Source organism: Equus quagga, chromosome 4 (genome assembly GCF_021613505.1).
Source record: "Equus quagga isolate Etosha38 chromosome 4, UCLA_HA_Equagga_1.0, whole genome shotgun sequence".
In the NCBI taxonomy this organism is placed as follows: Eukaryota; Metazoa; Chordata; class Mammalia; order Perissodactyla; family Equidae; genus Equus; species Equus quagga.
Window position 1 is genome coordinate 114,920,521 of NC_060270.1, and position 18,545 is coordinate 114,939,065.

The window sequence follows — 18,545 nt, forward strand, 5'->3', positions numbered from 1 at the left end:
CCGGGCGCGGGGTGGGCGGATGGGCCCGGGGCCGTGGGCGCGGGGGGGCGGGGGAGGCGGGGGCCTCCCTCTGCTTGCGCCGTTTTATGTGCTACTTTATAAGCGTTCGAAGGGGTTTATACATCCTATAAGATTTCCCCAGCCGTTGTAAAGCGTGTTTACGATAGGAAACCAATTTAGGTGGGCTTAAGGTAGACTTCGAGGAGGACATTAATCGCTGCAGAGAGCTTTTCCCAGTTTGGGGGGGGGGGGGGGGCGAGGTCCCAGAGACCATGAAGGGAGAGAGGAGAGATTTCAAGTCAATATGTGAGTGTGGACACTCGAGCGTCCTGCTTTTAAGGGAGGGAGGGTGGGGGTGGGGGGAGTTTGATTCTTAAACTGGACTTTATCCAAGCCGCTGGCTGACGCGCTGCTGGCTGGAGTCGAGCAGATGCCCCGGCGCGCTCCTGTTTCTCTCCCTTTGGGTTCCAGCTCAGAGCCTGCCGCGCCCCCTGCTTCCCTACCTCGGTGCCAGGCTGTGTGTGTGTGTGTGTTTGTGTGCCCGGGCGTGAGCACAGGTCCACGCCCGCACTCTCTCCTGTGCCCGCCCATATTTCATCCCCACGACGCAGGCAGGGCCTTTCAGTGGCGGCAGGGGACGTCCCCAGCGGGCCGAGGCCTGGCCCTCGCGCGGGCAGGGCGGACGGGCGGGGGTGGGCAGGCAGCGGCCTCTCTCACCCCTTGGTCTCCTTGCCTTGCAGTGGCCCCCCAGAGGTCCCGGAAAAAGCGCTGTCCCTACACCAAGTACCAGATCCGCGAACTGGAACGCGAGTTTTTCTTTAACGTGTACATAAACAAAGAGAAAAGACTCCAACTCTCTCGGATGCTCAACCTCACTGACCGGCAAGTCAAAATCTGGTTCCAGAATCGCAGGATGAAAGAAAAGAAACTGAACAGAGACCGTCTGCAGTATTTCACTGGAAACCCCTTATTTTGAGAGCTCCACGAAGCACCCCTCTCCCCAGAGCCCCACTCACTCACCCTCCTCCCCACCAGCCTGCTCTAGGCAGGCCCAATGTCTTTGGGTTTAAATGACGTCTCTCCTCTGTGGAACTCCACGATTCCTTCCCACGGTCAACTCGGGACCTCCCAGCGACCACTGCCGCCTGCGGACGAGGCCAGGGACTTGGCCGAACGGATCCTAATAAGGGGAAAATGGTAAATGCAAACGTCCCTTTACAATTTTACCGCCAATGTGCTGTTGTTCTCCCTCCGTCTCTCCGAGTCCCCGTGGGGACGATGTGGGATCTATAGAGAGTTAGGCCATCAGGCTGGAAGGCGCTTATTTTTGTTCTGAGTTTAAGGGACCCCGTCTTTTCCCCTTGGTAAATGCAGATTATTCAAACTCTGGGCAATGTACCTTTGATCTGTCTTATCAAGACATGAGTCCCTATCTTTTGTGTGAATAAATGGTTTCTAGTAAAATGGAGGTTACAGCTTCAATACACTGTATGAATTTTCCTCTTTGAAGAAGTTTAGTGTCTGATTAGGATATTTTAGTTGCCAGAACCTTCTCCTCCATGCAACTGGAAATCAAGCGAAATGCTTTTTAATTCTGCTAAAATATGAGTCGTTCCCTCCCACCCCCCTGTGGGCTACACTGATTTTTAAAATCACTTTAGGGATGAATTTCTGAATTGAGGATGTGACCCAGCCATACTGCTGCTGCCTTCTCCAGGCGATGAAGCTGGGGCAGCAGGAATCTAAGAAGCAGACTCTTGCCCCACCCCCTCCAGTCTAGTGAACTTGGAATTTCTGAAAAGACAAAAACCATTTTAAAAAACTGGTTAGGAAATCCAAATTCACTCTTAAGAAGGTGTCAAGGAGCCTGGGTCGCTTAAAAGAAGAAACCAACATTAGAGCCCTTCATTAAAAAAAAAAAAGTTTGCTAAAAGGAAGTTATCAGTGAGTGGAGGGCGCTTGGGATCCTTGCTAATGTCACAGCGGGCCTGGAGCAGGGAAGGTAAGCCCCCCTCTCTGGAATAGGGCCTGGGGCTGCAGACCCACTTCTCACCACATTTATCGCTTCAAGTTAAAGAATGTGATGGGGGCTGCACTGCACTTTATGTTGCTGGGCCAGGCCAGGCTGTTTACAAAACCTTGAACTGTCTAGACAACACCATAAAAGCCTAAGTTCTAAACAGCTTAATTGGGTTATATTATACACCTTCTGGTGGGCCCAGAAGAGATTTCCGCAATGTGCAATAAACTGCAGGAGTGAGAAAAGCTTCTCTTTCTCTGAAAAGAGTAAAGTGAATCTTATGACTCTTAACCTCTCATCAGCCCAAAGTCAAAAAAATAAATTCATAAGATGTGCAGCACTCCATACATCCATTCCAAGGAGACATGCACTTCCAAATGCAAAAGTTTTTTAATTGCCAAAGCTTTTTGGGGGAAAGAAAAACATAAGTGCATAAGTGTATGCCTTTGAACTTCCAAAATGTCAAGGTCATCACCTTTAACCTTTCTGAATAATTAGGCACCTTAAGGTTCTTCTGTGATATTCAACCACCACCCACTCTCACACACACATGCTCACACACATCCAGACCCCCACACACATTTATGACCACACAGAATCATATCTGGGCTCACCATAAATCTAAGCAAATTCCTAATTTCAGGATCAATAACCTTAATTTCCCTTCAAACATTTGTGTAATTCAATAGCAATTGACTTCTTTTTAAAATACTAGTTAGATTAAAATGTCTACCAGCATGCTTTTAATACAACTAGGAAACGCTGGAGTGGTTTTTTAGGGGGAGGGGTTGTAGATAGCAGTCCCTTTTGCTCTAATGAAGAGCCGCGGTTTTAAAAGCAGGCATCTGAAAGATGAAGTTCCATTCGGACTTACACCTTCGTTATATTTGGGGGGAAAAAGTCACCCTGTCAAATTATTGCACTTTCTATGGCATGGAACAAAAGAAGATAAATTTATATTGTTTTCAAAAGCGTCCCTCAACCTTTGGCGAAAGATGCAATAGAAACAAAGATTACAATTGAATAATTTCGTTCGGAAAGGGATTCCTTTGTTTGGAATTCTGGGCATCCGTTAAAATGTCAGTGTCTTAGTAATATGATTATTCCAGGAGCTTAAAACTGGTTTTTTTTCTTTCTCTCTCCATCTATCTTTTTTTTTTTTAACTGCGTCTAAATGTAGCAAGCTTGTATGTCCACCACCGTAGGCAAGCCGAACCGAGATACCATTTCCCGTTTGCATGGCCTTGCAGAGCCACACGGGGGCGTGCTCACGTTCCAGAAGCCGCGTTTGGCGGAGGGGCCGCGGTACCGTATCTTTCCAATACTGGGTTCTAATAGGCAATCTCAGCCCGTTAGAAACACGCGGCCGATACAGTGTGTGTTTGCTGTTTGTTTGTTCTAAGCAGCCATGAGGCGTGGGAAGTTGTGTAAAGACGGAGAAAAGAGAGCTACCCAGATTCCTGAAACAAGCGATCACCTAGTCGTTGTCTCCTTAAAGATAAAGCTGCTGGAAAAATTCCTTGGTATAATTCGATGGTGTCGAGGAGAGATTTTTAAAAGACAAATATGTCTATTTCAAAATGGGTCATGACACTGCGAGTTAATTAAATTAGGGGAAATCAATTTTCTTGTTGGTTTGAGTGTGGAGAGTGATAAGAGGGTAGGACCACCCCCTCCCCAAAACCGCGTCCGCCTTGCGCGTTCTCCGACCGCCTGCGATGATTAAAAGGCTTTTGTTTAAGACAGATCTAGGCACTGGCAACTTAGCTGAGTGTACTCTCAGGAAAAATGCGACTGCGTCGGGACAACGTAAGGGGGTCGTTCTGGGCGACGGACTCCCCCCGCCCCAGGTTGTGCCTGGTGCCCGGGGCTACCGGTAGCGATCAGGAGGCGCAGGCAGGAAGGACTAGGAGTTGGGGCGCCTGGGCCAGGCTGGGCTGATGGCGCCTGCGGGAAGTGGCGGGCTGTCCGCGAATCGTTTATACTCCAAGGCGTCGTGGAATGGGGAATGCATTTGAAGCAAACGGGCTTTGCATTTGACAGAACCTCGGCCACCCTTCCAAGCCGCTTGCTGGCCTTGAGCGCGGAGTTTGATTTGGGCACTAGCTCTTGGAAGTATCTCGCCTCATGCCCTCCTCGCGGCACCCCCCCCCCCAACCTTTGCAAAGCCCCTGACATTGGGGATGGCCTGTGTCACCATCCGTGGTCCAAAAGGGAGGCTCCAAAAGGGAGGGCCGTTCTAAGGGAGGGTGGCTGTCCCTTCTTCATCGAAGTTCATTGTGAAGCTCACACAACCCCCGGAATTAGTCCTGGCCCCGTCGGCTCCTGTGTTTCTGTCTTCTCCCTCCAGGCCCTGGACCAAAGGCCCTGGGTCCACCCCTGGGAGCTGGCATCGGCTTCAGCGGAGGCTGGGGCGCCAGGAGCCCCCCCGCGAGGCGCCAGCCAGAGGCGTGGGTGTTCCCCACGGGCACCCCCGGCTCCCGCCTGTCTGACCGCGGGTCCAGCTTTGCTATTGTGAAGCGACATTTCCCGGGGCCTAACCCCGGCCTCAGTCCACGTGGGGTAAGAACCCTCCACCCGAAATGTTGTGTTCCTCTTTAGGCGGCTCCAGCGGGAGCGCCGGTGGCCTTGCGGGGGAGGGGGCCCTTGGCTTTGGCTGGCAGCCTCCCGCAGATCACCGGTGCTCAGCGGTCTGCAGCTCCTTTCCTCCTGGCAGCGCCCAAGAGGGACCGGAAAAAGGCTGGGGGATTGGACCAGGACTTCTAGGGGCTGAAGACCCGACTCCACCTGATCGTTAGGGCTGCGTCGGGCTGGTAGAGTGTGGCCATGTATCTTGAGTCGCTGAGTTTTCAGATCCCGAAGTGGAGGGAAAATGCAGGAAGTAGGAGTCTTTTGTGTCTGCAACCAAAAGAGGCTGCGCCGGCCCTTCTGTCTGTCTCCAGACACCCCTCATGCGTTTGTGGTGGCTTCCCCAGCCTCCCCATTTGCCTTCTTGGTTTTTTTTTTCACATTGGCTGGGAGGTGCACAGTGCAACCCAGAGGGGCACCCTAGGGAAGTAGCTTTTAAAATTTGTCCCCATCTACTCTGCCCCCAAAGAGTGGCATAGCCCTGAGGCCACGTAGGGCCCAAATTCAGGGTGAACCCGGAGCCCCAGGGCTGCTGTTCTTCTTCCCAGTGACAGAAGAGTGCAGATGCAAGCCACTTCTTGATTACAAATGCTAATTTCTTGCTAAAGCAACCCTTTTAATTTTTATCTAGAAAGAACTGTGTGGGGGAGAAGAATGTCTTGGTACAAATATGGATATTCATCTCTTTTATGGTGCAATATTGATTTATTATTAATGGTAACTGCTCCAACTGATCTAAAGATGATCGAAAACAGCAGCTATGCAGCTACATTAAATACTTAAGCAAAATAAAGGCAGGCCTTGAAAGTCACTGCCTTTTCATTCCATTTGCTTCACCTTAGCCTTAGGGTCTTAGGCAAACTTCCCATCCTCCCCAGCCCAGATCATTCTCTAGTATTATTTCTGGTTTTCTCAATTTTTGTGATAAAACCTCCCTGAAATATTGGCAGTCTCTGGCCTCAAGGAGCTAGTCTGAAGGCAGAAATTTGAAAAAGAATAAAATAGAATTTTGTGATAATAGATTCGAAATTATATCTGAAACATTTTCTTTCCTGTGAGCGAGGAAGACCTATTTAAAACCAAATCCAATGTGGAAGTGACTTTGAGCTTGAAGACATCGGAGCTGAAACAGAAAGGCCCCCAAATTAGGAAGGCAGCTCCTGCCTGTCCAGGCTCACTGCAGACCTGCCCACTCTGAGAGGAATCGCTGGTTTTTAGCCTGGATGTTTTCTTCATGTATAAATAAAGATTATGAAAGGGCATTTGATGGACATAAAATTCCCGATTAGATTAAACAGTTTTGTCTTGCGAGTGGATAGGGAGAATTGGACAACCGAGATCCTGGCAGCTCCCCTGGCCGAGATGTAAAGGACGACAGTGCTGGAGCGCCAGGCTGGCGTCAGGGCGCCTGCCGCTAGCCCGTGCAGCGGGCACTTTGTCCAGCCTTGGGCACTCTTAGCTATGGCTGGGATCATGATCTCCGCCTTATAAGAAAGCAATTTTCGGGGTGCTGGTCAGTGGCTGTTAGCTTTAAACAGGACTGTAGCAGACTAGAGTCCAAAGTTGGGATTTTTTCCTGCCCTCCTCACTGCCCCCCCCCCCAAGCTTAAAAACTGCCACCCCTGCGGAAAGGTAATGTTTAAACCACCAGCTTGGCCGGGCGGCATCCTGCAGCCAGAGCAGTTAGAGGCGCCAGGCTTTTAACCTGACAATGATGTTGTATTTGAACAGCTGCATAAAGGTTTAAAAGGTCTGTCTCATTGCCACCGTGGAGTTTTTAAAAGGGGTTATTGTTTGGGCGAGAGCACTGCGAGGGGACAGGCGAAGCGGTCCCAAGGCCGAAAGTAATGTCCCACGCCCGTTTCAACAGGCCAGGGGAGATTCCTTTTGGGGAGGGGGACAAAGGGTTTGTTGGAGAGGGTTTTTGTGAAGGAGCGAGCCGGCTACTAGGTCCCCCAGAATGCTGAGGCGCTTTCATGAGCATCGGGCTCCAGAGAAATGTTCTGCTGAGGGAGAAACCCAATTTGCCCACAAGTTCAGTCTCTGGGCCTGAAATCCAAGGCCAGCCCATGACCGGGCGAGTGTGAGGAGAAGAAAACACGGATGCCTTTCCGGATAGAGAACTGGTTCACGATCACAGTTTCCGGGGCCCTTTTCCTCTCTCGGATGCAAGGAAGGGGATCCAGGAAGTCGGAGGATGGCTCCAGCGTCCTGGCCAGCCCCTCGCCCAGGGCAAGCCTTTGGAAATCAAGGTTAAAGCTCCCTGCTGCTGCCCCGAGGCCGGGGCTTCCAAAAGCCGCTCACCCGCCAGCAACCAGAGAACGAGGGAGGAAGTTGTTGGACAAGTTTCTCATAAAACTGAGTTTCCATGGCGGTGATGGTGGTTGTTCTTTAATGAGCTCGACCACAACCCCAGACCAAATCCTTTTTATAGGACTTTCCTCACCAGAGGAAGCAGAGGGCTAAGATTCCCCCACCTCCTTTTTCCTCCCTCCCCTTACCAAAGCAAAACCGTGTCAAATCATTTTAGGAATTGTCCAAACCTATAAAACTCAACTTCTGACAAAAGTATAGCTTTTAATATTTGACGATTTGTGTTAAAACAAAAATTGACCTTCTTGGTTAGTAGCGAAGGGGAAAAATCAATAGTATAATTTTCAATAATTCATAAAGCGAACGCCATTATGCTAAATCTTAACTATTAATCTTATCCTTTACAAAGTCTCGATTGATTTGTTAATAAAATATCTTCCCGTGTGTGGCAACAGCGGGTATAACTCTTTAAAAACCTTCAGAAGCAAGAAAATTACCAAGTAGCCCAAGAATGTAGATGAGAATTTTATTGATCGCCCTGATTCTTCTTAATATGTATTAATAAATTCCACAACCTTTTGTACCTTGCACTTGTCAGAAACCAATGCTTTTACAAAATCCATAAAAGTAAAACATATTTTTCTTTGCAGAAGAACCAAATGACACCTTTGCGTCTCTCTCTCTTCTGCTTGGCTCAGTCAGTTTTCTAAAACTTCTGGAGTCTGAGAGCGAGAGTTCTCCCTTTTCCTGGAAAAAAATCTTTTCTTTCTCTTCCTTCCTTCCTTTTTGCCCTCTATTATCAGGGTGTGTGGGGGAAGAAAACCTCGGTTTAGTTCTCCGGCTGGGAACCGAAGGGACGCTTTCGCGGATAGTGAATTGTTGGCGAGGGATTGTCTCCGGGCTGAAAGCTCCCAGCGGCCGGCCCGCAGAGGTCGGGGTGTGGTTCCTCGGAGAGCGGAAAGATCGGGTAGCCCATCGGGACGCGGAGGGGTCGGGAGCCGGGGCGGGAGGGCCGAGGGAGAGGACAGCGCCGTAGCCAGGCCGGTCCTCGGGGCTCCGGGGTCGGCCAGCTCCTTGGCCTCTCGGCCCTCGCGGCCCTTCTCGCCTCCGCTCCCCAGGATACCTTAGCCGCGTCTATGCCCCAGAGATCTTTCCTGTGGCCCCCTGGAGTGGGACGTCTTAGAGCCCGAGGAATCCGACTCACCTTCCCAGGCTGCCCAGGACAAAACTAACCAGCCTGGGCCCCCACCCGCTGCCCGGGCCCCGGCCCTCTCGGGCGCGTTCTGCCTTGGTGTGTGCGGGGAATGCTTCTGTGTGCTGGCACCACGGCGCTCCGGTTTCCCTCCCCGCGCGTGTCCTCCCGGAGGCCCTTCTGGCCGAGCCTTTCCTTCCAGAGGCCGGAGCGGGGGACGCGAGTGGGGCAGGCGGGCCGAGCAAGCCCCAGGGAGGCTGGCGAGTGGCTGAGAGTGCTGGGCCGGTTGTCTCCAGCGCGCACTATCGCGGGCGCGTAGTAGATGTCGCTGTTGTCCGTGCTTACGCGGCCGGCCGGCCGGGCTCTGGAGCACGTGACCTGCGAGGAGGCTGCGGCTCAAGGCCATTTTCAAATCTCATTGGCTTGGTTGTCATGTGGTCGGCAGAGGCATCCACAATTACACGGGGAATGTTTTCCTAGAGATGTCAGCCTACAAAGGACACAATCTCTCTTCTTCAAATTCCTCCCCAAAATGTCCTTTCCCAACAGCTCTCCTGCTGCTAATACTTTTTTAGTAGATTCCTTGATCAGTGCCTGCAGGAGTGACAGTTTTTATTCGAGCAGCGCCAGCATGTACATGCCACCACCTAGCGCAGACATGGGGACCTATGGAATGCAAACCTGTGGACTACTCCCGTCTCTGGCCAAAAGAGAAGTGAACCACCAAAATATGGGTATGAATGTGCATCCTTATATACCTCAAGTAGACAGTTGGACAGACCCGAACAGATCTTGTCGAATAGAGCAACCTGTTACACAGCAAGTCCCTACTTGCTCCTTCACCACCAACATTAAGGAAGAATCCAATTGCTGCATGTATTCTGATAAGCGCAACAAACTCATTTCTGCCGAGGTCCCTTCGTACCAGAGGCTGGTCCCTGAGTCCTGTCCCGTTGAGAACCCTGAGGTTCCTGTCCCTGGATATTTTAGACTGAGTCAGACCTACGCCACCGGGAAAACCCAAGAGTACAATAACAGCCCCGAAGGCAGCTCCACAGTCATGCTCCAGCTCAACCCTCGCGGCGCGGCCAAGCCGCAGCTCTCGGCCGCCCAGCTGCAGATGGAAAAGAAGATGAACGAGCCTTCGAGCGGCCAGGAGTCCACCAAAGTCTCCCAGGTGGAGAGCCCCGAGGCCAAGGGCGGCCTTCCGGAAGAGAGGAGCTGCCTGGCTGAGGTCTCCGTGTCCAGTCCCGAAGTACAGGAGAAGGAAAGCAAAGGTCGGTATGAGCAGAGTTGCCACCCCAGCGGGGCGTGCAGCCTGGGAACCCGGCAGAGAGGGAGCGCGCCTGGGTGCCCAGTGCCGAGCCTGGGCAGCCGAGGCGGGCCAACTAGCAGGTGCTGCTTCTCCTGGCTTTTAGAGGGACAGTCTCAGTCCCGAGGTGGTCCCTGCTTCTCCCCCGCTGCCCTGGCCCTCCTGGCTAGTCCTGGCCCCATGCTGATGGCGCCGGGGCAGAGGAAGGGCTTGCCGGGTTTATTTTTCCTGAGCTAGACCTGAAATGCAACAAAAGAGCACAAATGAGACCTGCGGCTGGTAAACACGGCCCCAGAACCTCCTTTCTCCTGCTCAGATTTGCAGTCCCAGCCTTGCCTTTCATCCAGTGATGATTTTAAGGTGGTCCAAGGCACCGTGTTCGTGTTCAAGTGTATGCACCCCGCATCGTGCGAGCTTGGGAGCGGCAAGGGGAAGGAGATGGCTGGGCCGGTTGGCGCTTGGGCCAGGGAACAGGGCTGCCTGCCTCGGCAGGGCTAGGTAACCTGGGCTTTGTCTGGGGAAAGTGCCGCAAGCTCTGCAATCCATTTGCAAATGGGGCAAAGGCTGAACTGGGGAGAATGGAATCTGCATGGCCCACCGGCAGGGCCAGCCTTAGGGCTGGGCTAAGGCAAAGAGCCAGGGGCTCTGGCTTTTTGTGAAGGAACCCTGTCCCTGAGCCTTTCCTCCCACCCGTGCCCAGAGGTGGGCCACAGTAAGGGGCTACATTTCTGGGAGAATGCTTTTGTGTGAGGGCAAGAAGACATGAGAATTCAGGAAATTTCCAGGCAAGGTGGAGAAGGTGTACTGGGTTCATCTGTTATCTTTTGAAAGAAAATGGTCACCTACAGACCTCATTGTGGAGCTTCCTGCCTGCCTAGGAGAAGTGGGGAAGAAGTGGCGGACTTGGGGACCTGAGGCAGCAATGGGGTTGGTAGGCTTGTCCAGGTTTGCTTCTTCCACTCCAGCCCTGTTATGAGCTGACCACTTAGAATGTTGCTGGGGAGATCCTGAAAGTTTGCTGTTGTATCAATGTTTTGTGCAGGTCAGAAAGTTGAGAGAGAGAGAATCCTGACACAGAGGGCGAGAGTACCCGCCCATCGTGTCATTTTGGGCATTTAAACTAATCTGGCATCAATGACAAATACCTTCCAGGGCCCACCTCATGTGAGCAATGTTTAATACCAGCATTTCCCAAAGCAGCCTGGCTGCCAGCGGGGTCATGGCCAAGGGTACATTTGAACAGACTGAGAGAAAAAAAAATTCTTGATTTTTTTTCTTCTTCTCCCTTTAATTTTGTTAGAGGAAATCAAGTCTGATACTCCAACCAGCAATTGGCTCACTGCAAAGAGTGGCAGAAAGAAGAGGTGCCCTTACACTAAGCACCAAACGCTGGAATTAGAAAAAGAGTTCTTGTTCAATATGTACCTCACCCGCGAGCGCCGCCTAGAGATCAGTAAGAGCGTTAACCTCACCGACAGGCAGGTCAAGATTTGGTTTCAAAACCGCCGAATGAAACTCAAGAAGATGAGCCGAGAGAACCGAATCCGAGAACTGACCGCCAACCTCACCTTCTCTTAGGTCCGAGGCCCGTCAGAGGCCGAGATCGGAGAGGGGGCACCGCGTTCCAGGGCCGAGTGCTGGAGGACTGGGAAGGCGGAAACAAAACCTTCATTGCTCTTTGTTTTTTGTTTTGTTTTGTTTTTTTCCTGCTAGAATGTGACTTTGGGGTCATTCTGTTCGTGCTGCAAGTGATCTGTAATCCCTGAGTATATATATATATATATTAAAAAACTAGCACGTGTAATTTATTATTTTTTCATCGTAATGCAGGGTAACTATTACTGCGCATTTTCATTTGAGTCTTAACTTATTGGAACTGTAGAGCACCCATCAATCCATTCATCCATCCAGCAATGTGACTTTTTCATGTTTTTCCTAACACAAAAGGTCTGTGTGTGTGGTTAGTCCATGAGCTCATGGCGTTTTGAATACATCCAGTACTTAAAAGTACTTAAATTACATATATATTTAAAAAAAAATTAAGAAAACCCACAAGCTTTGGGGGGAGGGGGACTAAAAAAGCACATTACAATGTATCTTTTTGCAAATGAATTTAGCAATTGTCCTTGGTGAGATGGAATATTGACGACTTATGCCTTGTAGCCTTTCCCTTGTGGTGCATCTGTGGTTTGGTAGAAGTGCAACAGCAACCTGTCCTCTCTGTGCATGTTCTGGTCGCATGTATAATGCAATAAACTCTGGAAACGAGTTCGCTCCCTCTGCTTTCTGAAATGTGTTACGGTGGAAATGAAAGTCTTTGGTGAGATTATCTTCCGGTTAAACTGCTTGTTTGGGGCAGTTGAGGGGGCGAGAGAGAGCAGGGAAGGGGAAATGGGAGAGAGAAGCTGGAGGAGGCCTAGGGTGCTGAAATTTGGCAGTGGTGGGGGAAGTGATAATCCAGCCTGGGTGTGCTGTTTTCATAATTGCGAAGAAGGGGAGCCCTCTTCCCTCCTCCCCCCATCATAGTAACATAATTGAATTCTCAGTGAGTGTTAGCTTCCCTCTAGCCGGAGCCTGGTAAGTAAGCCTGTGCCCAAGCTGCTTTTTCCTCAAAGCTCCCTGCTTATGTCTCTTCCTCTCTTTGGTTTTGTTATTTTTAATGCTTTCAGTGGGGTCTTGGTGATTTCTGGCAGGCGTACCATCGTCAGGGGCTGGCTTGAGACCAGTCTTGCCCACCTGGAAGCCGCCGGGCCTCTGTTACAGGAGCAAGGACAAGCAGCAGCTTAGCATTACAGCGGATCCAATTCTCCCCCACTCCTTTCCCTCACTCCCACCCCCATCCCAAGCGCAAGACAGCCAGGCCACAGAGAAGTCAAGGATGGGTGAGTTTTCCCATCCCACTTTGCCTTGGTTTCCTTGTGGAAGGATTTTATGCTCAGTCATTACCTTTTAGTGGCCCACATGCAATTTTTTTAAAGGAAGAAAAGATTTTTCCCAGTTAATCCTCCCTCTATTTAATTACAAAATGCTGGTTGGAGCCACTGTATCTGGGAAGAAGGAAAATGTACAAAGGGTGACTGAAAGAGAATTTGCAAATGAACATGACTTCCCATGAAGTGTAATGTTCCAGCTGCTGCCAAGCCTCGGAAAACTTCAGCCAGCTTTCACTAGCATGCACATGTACTGTGGGATCCTCAGCCCAAGAGTCCAGACTCATCTAGTCCTGCCAGGGAGAAGGGAGGAGAGGCCTTGGGGAAAAGAGCCGACAGAGAATTCGTTACCCCAGGTTGTGCTGCAGTTTCAAAGGGTCTCCAACTGCTTCCAGCAGCTTCACAAAACACCTCCTTTTCATTTTTTCTGAAAACAATGTATTTAGGGGATCTAAGCCTTAGAGCTCTCACCCAAGGAGTCTTCGGGAGACCTGCCATTCATTCAGAGTTTTAAACTTCTCTTGAAAACCAAGAACTTTCCCCAATTCCAAGACAGAACCCTTTAGGGGAGTCATTTCCTAGGGGTGGGAGAGGGATGGCTCAGAATCAGTGCCAGGTTGGGACACTGGGATAGAGTAGCCCAGACGTCCATTGGTTGGGCAGGAGAAGGAGGGCAAATTTAACTTCGCGCGTTCCCCGCGATGTGGGGAGCGCCATTAGTTGTTGACAGGGGGCCATGTCTCGGAGGAAAACCCGTGCTACAGGCAAAGGCAGCTCCTCTGGAACGAAATCAGAAAGCCATTGGCAAAGGCAATCAATCAGGCCATAAGTAGCCATTTCCCCCCTTCCTTTCCGGGGCTCGAGGTGGGCTGGGAGCCCTCCAAGGGTGCGCTGGGCAACTTGTAGAGCGAGGAATACATCCTCCGCCGCCCGGGCCGCTTTTGTCTTGGCTCCCAGCCGGCTTCCGAGGCTTTGTACCATGGATTTGGGAGTGACAATGGGCATTTCCCTCAGATTCAAGGCTACCCAGCCTTACTTCTGGAGGCAAAAAAAAAAAAAAAAAAAATCAGAAGAGAGTAGCCCAAGGACCAGGCCGTTTTTAAGACGTCTCCGGAATCCACTTGGAGACCTCCAAGTGGGGACCAGGCCAAGCGGACCTGCGCAGGGAGATGCGAGTCCTGCTGGCGTCTTGGAGGCAGGGTCGGGGCGGCGGGCGGGAGCGGGCCCGCGCTAGCCTTTGGGTCCTGCCTTATGGCCTGTTCTCTTCCAGGGTCTTTCCCGCAGCCCCGGAGAAGACAAGGCACCCTGGCCGCCACTGTCCGCACGGTGCCGACTCGCCAGCCCGCCAGCCCTTCCGAGGGCAGACAGAAGCCCTGGCCGCGGCCGCCGCCGCGCCCAGCCCGCGGGCCAGGCCGCCCCAGCTCGCCCCTCGGGCCGTGTCGTGTGCTCAGCCTCACGTCGGGGTGTGTGTGGCTGCGCGGGCGTGTGTGAGTGTGGCAGGGGGAGGGGGCCTTCCGAGCTGCTCCATCCGTCCGTTTTATTAGGGACACATTAATCTATAATCAAATACACCTCATAAAATTTTTATTGAAAGGCATAATATCATTACAGAGGTCTTCCACCTGTTTTAAACAACACGACAAGCTGTGAGCGAGCGTGTGTGTGGGTATGTGTAGGGAGGGGGTGGCTTTGGGTAGGAGAGAGCCACAGCGAGAAGAACTCCCCTCGGGCGCCAGGGGGCCGCCTCAGAAGGTCGGCCTGCCTCGGGCCCGCACCCGGCCCTGCGCGCCCCCGACTGCCCTCGGCTCTGGCCAAGCACTCGGGGCGCCCAGGGCGCGCGGCCGGTAGCCCGGAGCCCAGGCACTGGGGCAGCAGCGCCAGGGTCCAAACTGCAAGACCGAGGGCGGCAAGAGAAGGCGAACAAATAGTCCCCAGCGCCTCCTCCGGCCGCGCTCGGGCGTGTGGTCCCAGCCGCCGCCGGGCAGGCCGGGCCAGGCCGGGCCAGGCCGGGCCGAGCCCCGGCGCACGGGCCGGAGCCCGCGGGCTCTAATTGCGGCGCTTATGTTGATGATTTTTTTTTTTTTAAATCACAGCAGCCCCCAGTTTAGCGGACTGATTTACTCCCGGTATTGGTAAATATGATCACGTGGGCCGCGCGACCAATGGTGGAGGCTGGAGCCTGCGAACTAGTCGGCGGCTCGGGCGCCGGCGGGGAGCGGCGCCGCGGCGGGCAGTGTAACCTTGGGTGGGAGCGCACGGCGCCTCAAAATGTCCTCCAGTGGCACCCTCAGCAACTACTACGTGGACTCGCTCATAGGCCATGAGGGCGACGAGGTGTTCGCCGCGCGCTTCGGACCGCCGGGGCCCAGCGCGCAGGGCAGGCCCGCAGGTGTGGCCGACAGCCCGGCCGCTGCTGCCGCCGAGTTTGCCTCGTGTAGTTTTGCCCCCAAATCGGCCGTGTTCTCCGCCTCGTGGTCCGCGGTGCCGGCCCAGCCCCCGGCGGCGGCGATGAGTGGCCTCTACCACTCGTACGTGCCCCCGCCGCCCCTGGCCGCCGCCGCCTCCGAGCCCGGCCGCTACATGCGCTCCTGGATGGAGCCGCTGCCCGGCTTCCCGGGCGGCGCGGGCGGCGGCGGTAGCGGTGGCGGAGGGGGAGGCGGAGGCGGCGGTGGCCCGGGCCCTGGTCCCAGCCCCGGCCCCGGCCCCAGCGGCCCACCCAACGGGCGCCACTACGGGATTAAGCCTGAAACCGGAGCAGCCCCGACCCCTGCCGCTGCCGCCACCTCCACCTCCTCCTCCACTTCCTCGTCTTCTTCCTCCAAACGGACTGAGTGCTCCGCGGCCCGGGAGTCCCAGGGGAGTGGCGGCCCCGAGTTCTCGTGCAACTCGTTCCTACGGGACAAGGTGGCAGCTGCGGCTGGGGGAACCGGGCCCGGGGCGGGGATCGGGTCCGGGTCCGGGGCAGGCGGCTCGTCGGAGCCCTCGACTTGCAGCGACCACCCGAGCCCGGGCTGCCCGCTGAAGGAGGAGGAGAAGCAGCAGCCGCAGCCGCCGCAGCAGCAACTTGACCCAAGTAAGTGCAAAAGAAATTGCCCCCTGATTTATTGCTGAAACCTGTAAGGCTCGAATGTGCAAAACTGATAGTTTTACTAACCTATAAAAACGTCTAGACGCCTACCCTAGCCTGGGCGAGCAACACGCATCCATAAAAAAGCTTCCCATAACCACCTACCCTGGGCGCCCGGTTTGTACGGTAAACAGAGCGCGGGCATTAGGGGTTTTTATGATAATTCCCCCCAAGTTGTGAAAAGCGGCCATCCTTGGTGAAATTAATTTAACGACCTCTCTCCCCCACCCTGTCATCTCTCCCTGCCTCCCCTCCGCCCCTCGCTCCCCTTCTCCAAACCCCCTTCTTCGTAGACAACCCCGCAGCAAACTGGATTCACGCTCGCTCCACCCGGAAAAAGCGCTGTCCCTACACCAAATACCAGACGCTTGAGCTGGAGAAGGAATTCCTCTTCAACATGTACCTCACCCGGGACCGGCGCTACGAGGTGGCAAGGATTCTAAACCTCACAGAGAGACAGGTCAAAATCTGGTTCCAGAATCGTAGGATGAAAATGAAAAAGATGAGCAAGGAGAAATGCCCCAAAGGAGACTGACCCGGCGTGCCGGCCTGACCGCTCTGCTGTGCGACCGCAGTGGGGTTTCTCTTTGTGGGTGCTTGATTTCCAGAAACTCTCCAGCGATTCGGACATTTCCCCCCTTTTTTAGGTAGAAGTGACTGTGTGGTTGGTCTCTGTGAGGTATTTGGGGGGCTCTGTATTTGCTCGCTTATGTGTTGGAGAAACCAAGTGGCTTTGAGGTTTTGCCCTATCCTGCTCCCTCCCTTTTCTGCCCGAGGGTTCCTTAGGAAATGCTAGATTTGTGAGTGCACGCTGGCTTGAGGAGCCCTCTCCTGTGTAAATGTTCCCTGTGTTTCTGAAAAGTGCTGTAGTTTAGCTCCCAGCGCTGCTCAAGCAGGGGCCAAGCGCACCCCACTTCCCAGAATGAAGGCAGAACGACGACGTGCGGAGGCCGGCCCAGGCCAAGGCCTGGCCAGGTTGCCCACCGGTTATGAAAGCCCCCTTTCCTCAGGGAGCCCGCGGGCCCTCGACTGAGACCTGGAATGAGGCAGAGAGAGAAGCTCAGGGCCTCTGGTGGGTCGGGGGTTTATTCTCAGTGCACTGGAGGAGCTGCTCTCTCCCCGGGAGGGCTCGGCGCGCGTGGGCGGCCGCGGGTGTAGACCCTCCCGGTTTCTGCCTGAGGACCAGTTGTAAATGTTACCGCTTCCTACCAATAAATGCTGACCTGATCAAATGGAGCCCTGACGCTGGCCCTGAACGCGCTGTGTGCCTGCTTTCTCTGTCTCTCTGCAAAATATCACCCTCAGGGGACTTCTCTCCCATCCCTGGGAGACACTGCTAAAAATCCGGGGCGCTGAAAAGACTCTGATGTGCCTCTGAGTCCCCCTTTGTGTGGGCAGACCCAGCCTAGAGCACAAGCCCTGGGGGACCCTTGCTGGCCAGGTCCCTCCCTCAGCCCCCCTCCAGCGCCTCACTGAGCTCTGTGCCCCGGCCTGGCCCGGGGTCAGCCTCGCAGCAGTGCCCACTGGATGAGACGGGCCCCAGAAGCCAGGCACCCTCTCGCGAGGGCTTTGGCACACCGCACCCCAAGTCTTCTTCTGCTCAGGGAGTCCCAGCCATCGACTCCCCTCTCCAAACAAGGGAAAGGCCAGCTCTGCGCTCTGGAACAGCTCCTCCAGCTCGGCAGGACTGGCTGGCCTCGGGAGGGCTGAGCCGGTGAGGCTGTGAGCTTCCGCCCCTCCCCACAGGAGCCCCAAAGTGACCTTAGCGGATCAAAATGGTCAAGGCTCTCCACAGCTGCCCCCACCCACCGCCCCTTCCCCCCACCCAGTTTCCGTGCACATTTAGCCCCCAGCTTGGCCCTCTGAGGGCCGCATTCAGAGGCTAAAATGAAGGTCATTGTAAGTGAGGATTCGGGCCCAGCACAGCCTTTCCAGGCCGGAGAGGCGGCGGCGCCTGGCGGCCTGGGCGGAAGGCGGGGACGATGGCAGAGTTTGGGGGGATCCTGATGAAAGAGGGGACTTGAAGGAAAAACAGAGGGGGCCTGGGAGGGAAAGCCAAGGCCCAGATCCGGCAGAAGGTGCTGCGTACCCCCGCCCCTGCAGCCAACCCGATACCTAGGGCCCTTTGAAAACAGGAAGAGCCAAGGTGTCATAAAGCCATCGAGCCGGCGAGACGTCTGGAGGTAATGAGTTTACGACAGGCCCGGCGCTTCGCTTTGAAACCATCTCATTTTGATGTTTGTGTTTGTGGGAGGAAAGGAAAAATGCAGACAAAACTGGGTCTTAAAATCTGGACAATAAAATATAAACAAGTCTGCGTTGGACCAAGAAGGCGGGGGCTTGGGCGCCCCCGGTGAGGTGTGAGCACCTAGGAAATAAAAATGGGGGTGAGGGTAGGAAGGAGGAGATGGTGTATGTCTGATTTTTAAAATGGGCTGGATATTAGAAGTAGCCTAGGGTCAGTAGCTCGTTATAATATTTGACTATGGTCGTAGCTTAGCTCATTCTTTAAGAAAAAATCGGCCTCTTATTTGGGGGTGGGAGAAGCGAGTGATCTCGGGTCATTTACTTAGGGTCTCCCAGTTGCATGGTTGCCCGGAAAAGATGAAGTTACTTAAATGCCTTTTCAAAAATTATCTGGCCGTCCATCCCAAACTTTGCAGCAAAAATATTGTGGGAAATTATATCTGTTTGCTTATAGAAAATATAATCCTTCCAGCCAAATTGGAGGCATTTTTGAAAATGAGAATAAAAGATTAACCTCCCAGGAAACACCTAAGTCGATTAAAGTCTTTGCTTTTATTAAAAAAACTCAGGTGGAATGCTTCGCCAATTCATTTCACTCTGACTTTTGATGGAGATTTAAAATCTCATTTATTGTGCATAGAAGTTCCAATGAACACAGCCCAACCGTGCCTTTCCAGACCACCACTCAGATCCAGTAAGAAGCTTTTAATTCGGCTTCCATCGCCCCCCCCCCCCATTGCCCAGCGAAATGGGCCTGAAGCATTAAAATTACAAAG

At 53.4% G+C, this 18,545-nt stretch overlaps 3 protein-coding genes across 4 annotated transcripts in view; all 3 read left to right on the forward strand.

Annotated features, from left to right (window-relative positions):
* The window catches only part of HOXD11 (homeobox D11), a 6,389-nt gene extending 1,603 nt beyond the window's left edge, over nt 1-4,786 (forward strand). Inside the window, exons 2-4 of the mRNA XM_046659860.1 lie at nt 741-806; nt 4,371-4,534; nt 4,622-4,786. Coding sequence (XP_046515816.1) covers nt 741-806; nt 4,371-4,534; nt 4,622-4,786 — 395 coding nt within the window. The remainder of the gene's footprint in view (nt 1-740; nt 807-4,370; nt 4,535-4,621) is intronic.
* On the forward strand, nt 980-11,734 carry HOXD10 (homeobox D10). 2 transcript variants are annotated; one of them, XM_046659571.1, is made up of 4 exons: nt 980-1,197; nt 3,201-3,330; nt 8,754-9,430; nt 10,766-11,734. In XM_046659571.1, exons 3-4 carry the CDS (start codon nt 8,785-8,787, stop codon nt 11,041-11,043), a joined length of 924 nt encoding a protein of 307 aa, XP_046515527.1. In that variant the 5' UTR covers nt 980-1,197; nt 3,201-3,330; nt 8,754-8,784; the 3' UTR covers nt 11,044-11,734. The 2 variants fall into 2 exon arrangements, with proteins under 2 accessions (XP_046515527.1, XP_046515526.1); XM_046659570.1 differs by having other exon boundaries at nt 3,201-9,430.
* A 1,931-nt stretch (nt 11,735-13,665) lies between these two features.
* On the forward strand, nt 13,666-16,765 carry HOXD9 (homeobox D9). The gene is made up of 2 exons (XM_046659572.1): nt 13,666-15,468; nt 15,816-16,765. Exons 1-2 carry the CDS (start codon nt 14,664-14,666, stop codon nt 16,055-16,057), a joined length of 1,047 nt encoding a protein of 348 aa, XP_046515528.1. The 5' UTR covers nt 13,666-14,663; the 3' UTR covers nt 16,058-16,765.
* Nucleotides 16,766-18,545: the final 1,780 nt, after the last annotated feature.

What these genes read in the sequence shown, in the direction of transcription:
- HOXD10 (XM_046659570.1), top strand. Translation starts at nt 8,476, where the DNA reads ATGTCGCTGTTGTCCGTGCTTACGCGGCCGGCCGGCCGGGCTCTGGAG. An exon ending in ACAGGAGAAGGAAAGCAAAG is followed by an intron (nt 9,431 to 10,765) that starts GTCGGTATGAGC and finishes TAATTTTGTTAG; the next exon opens with AGGAAATCAAGTCTGATACT.
- HOXD9 (XM_046659572.1), top strand. Translation starts at nt 14,664, where the DNA reads ATGTCCTCCAGTGGCACCCTCAGCAACTACTACGTGGACTCGCTCATA. An exon ending in GCAGCAGCAACTTGACCCAA is followed by an intron (nt 15,469 to 15,815) that starts GTAAGTGCAAAA and finishes CCTTCTTCGTAG; the next exon opens with ACAACCCCGCAGCAAACTGG.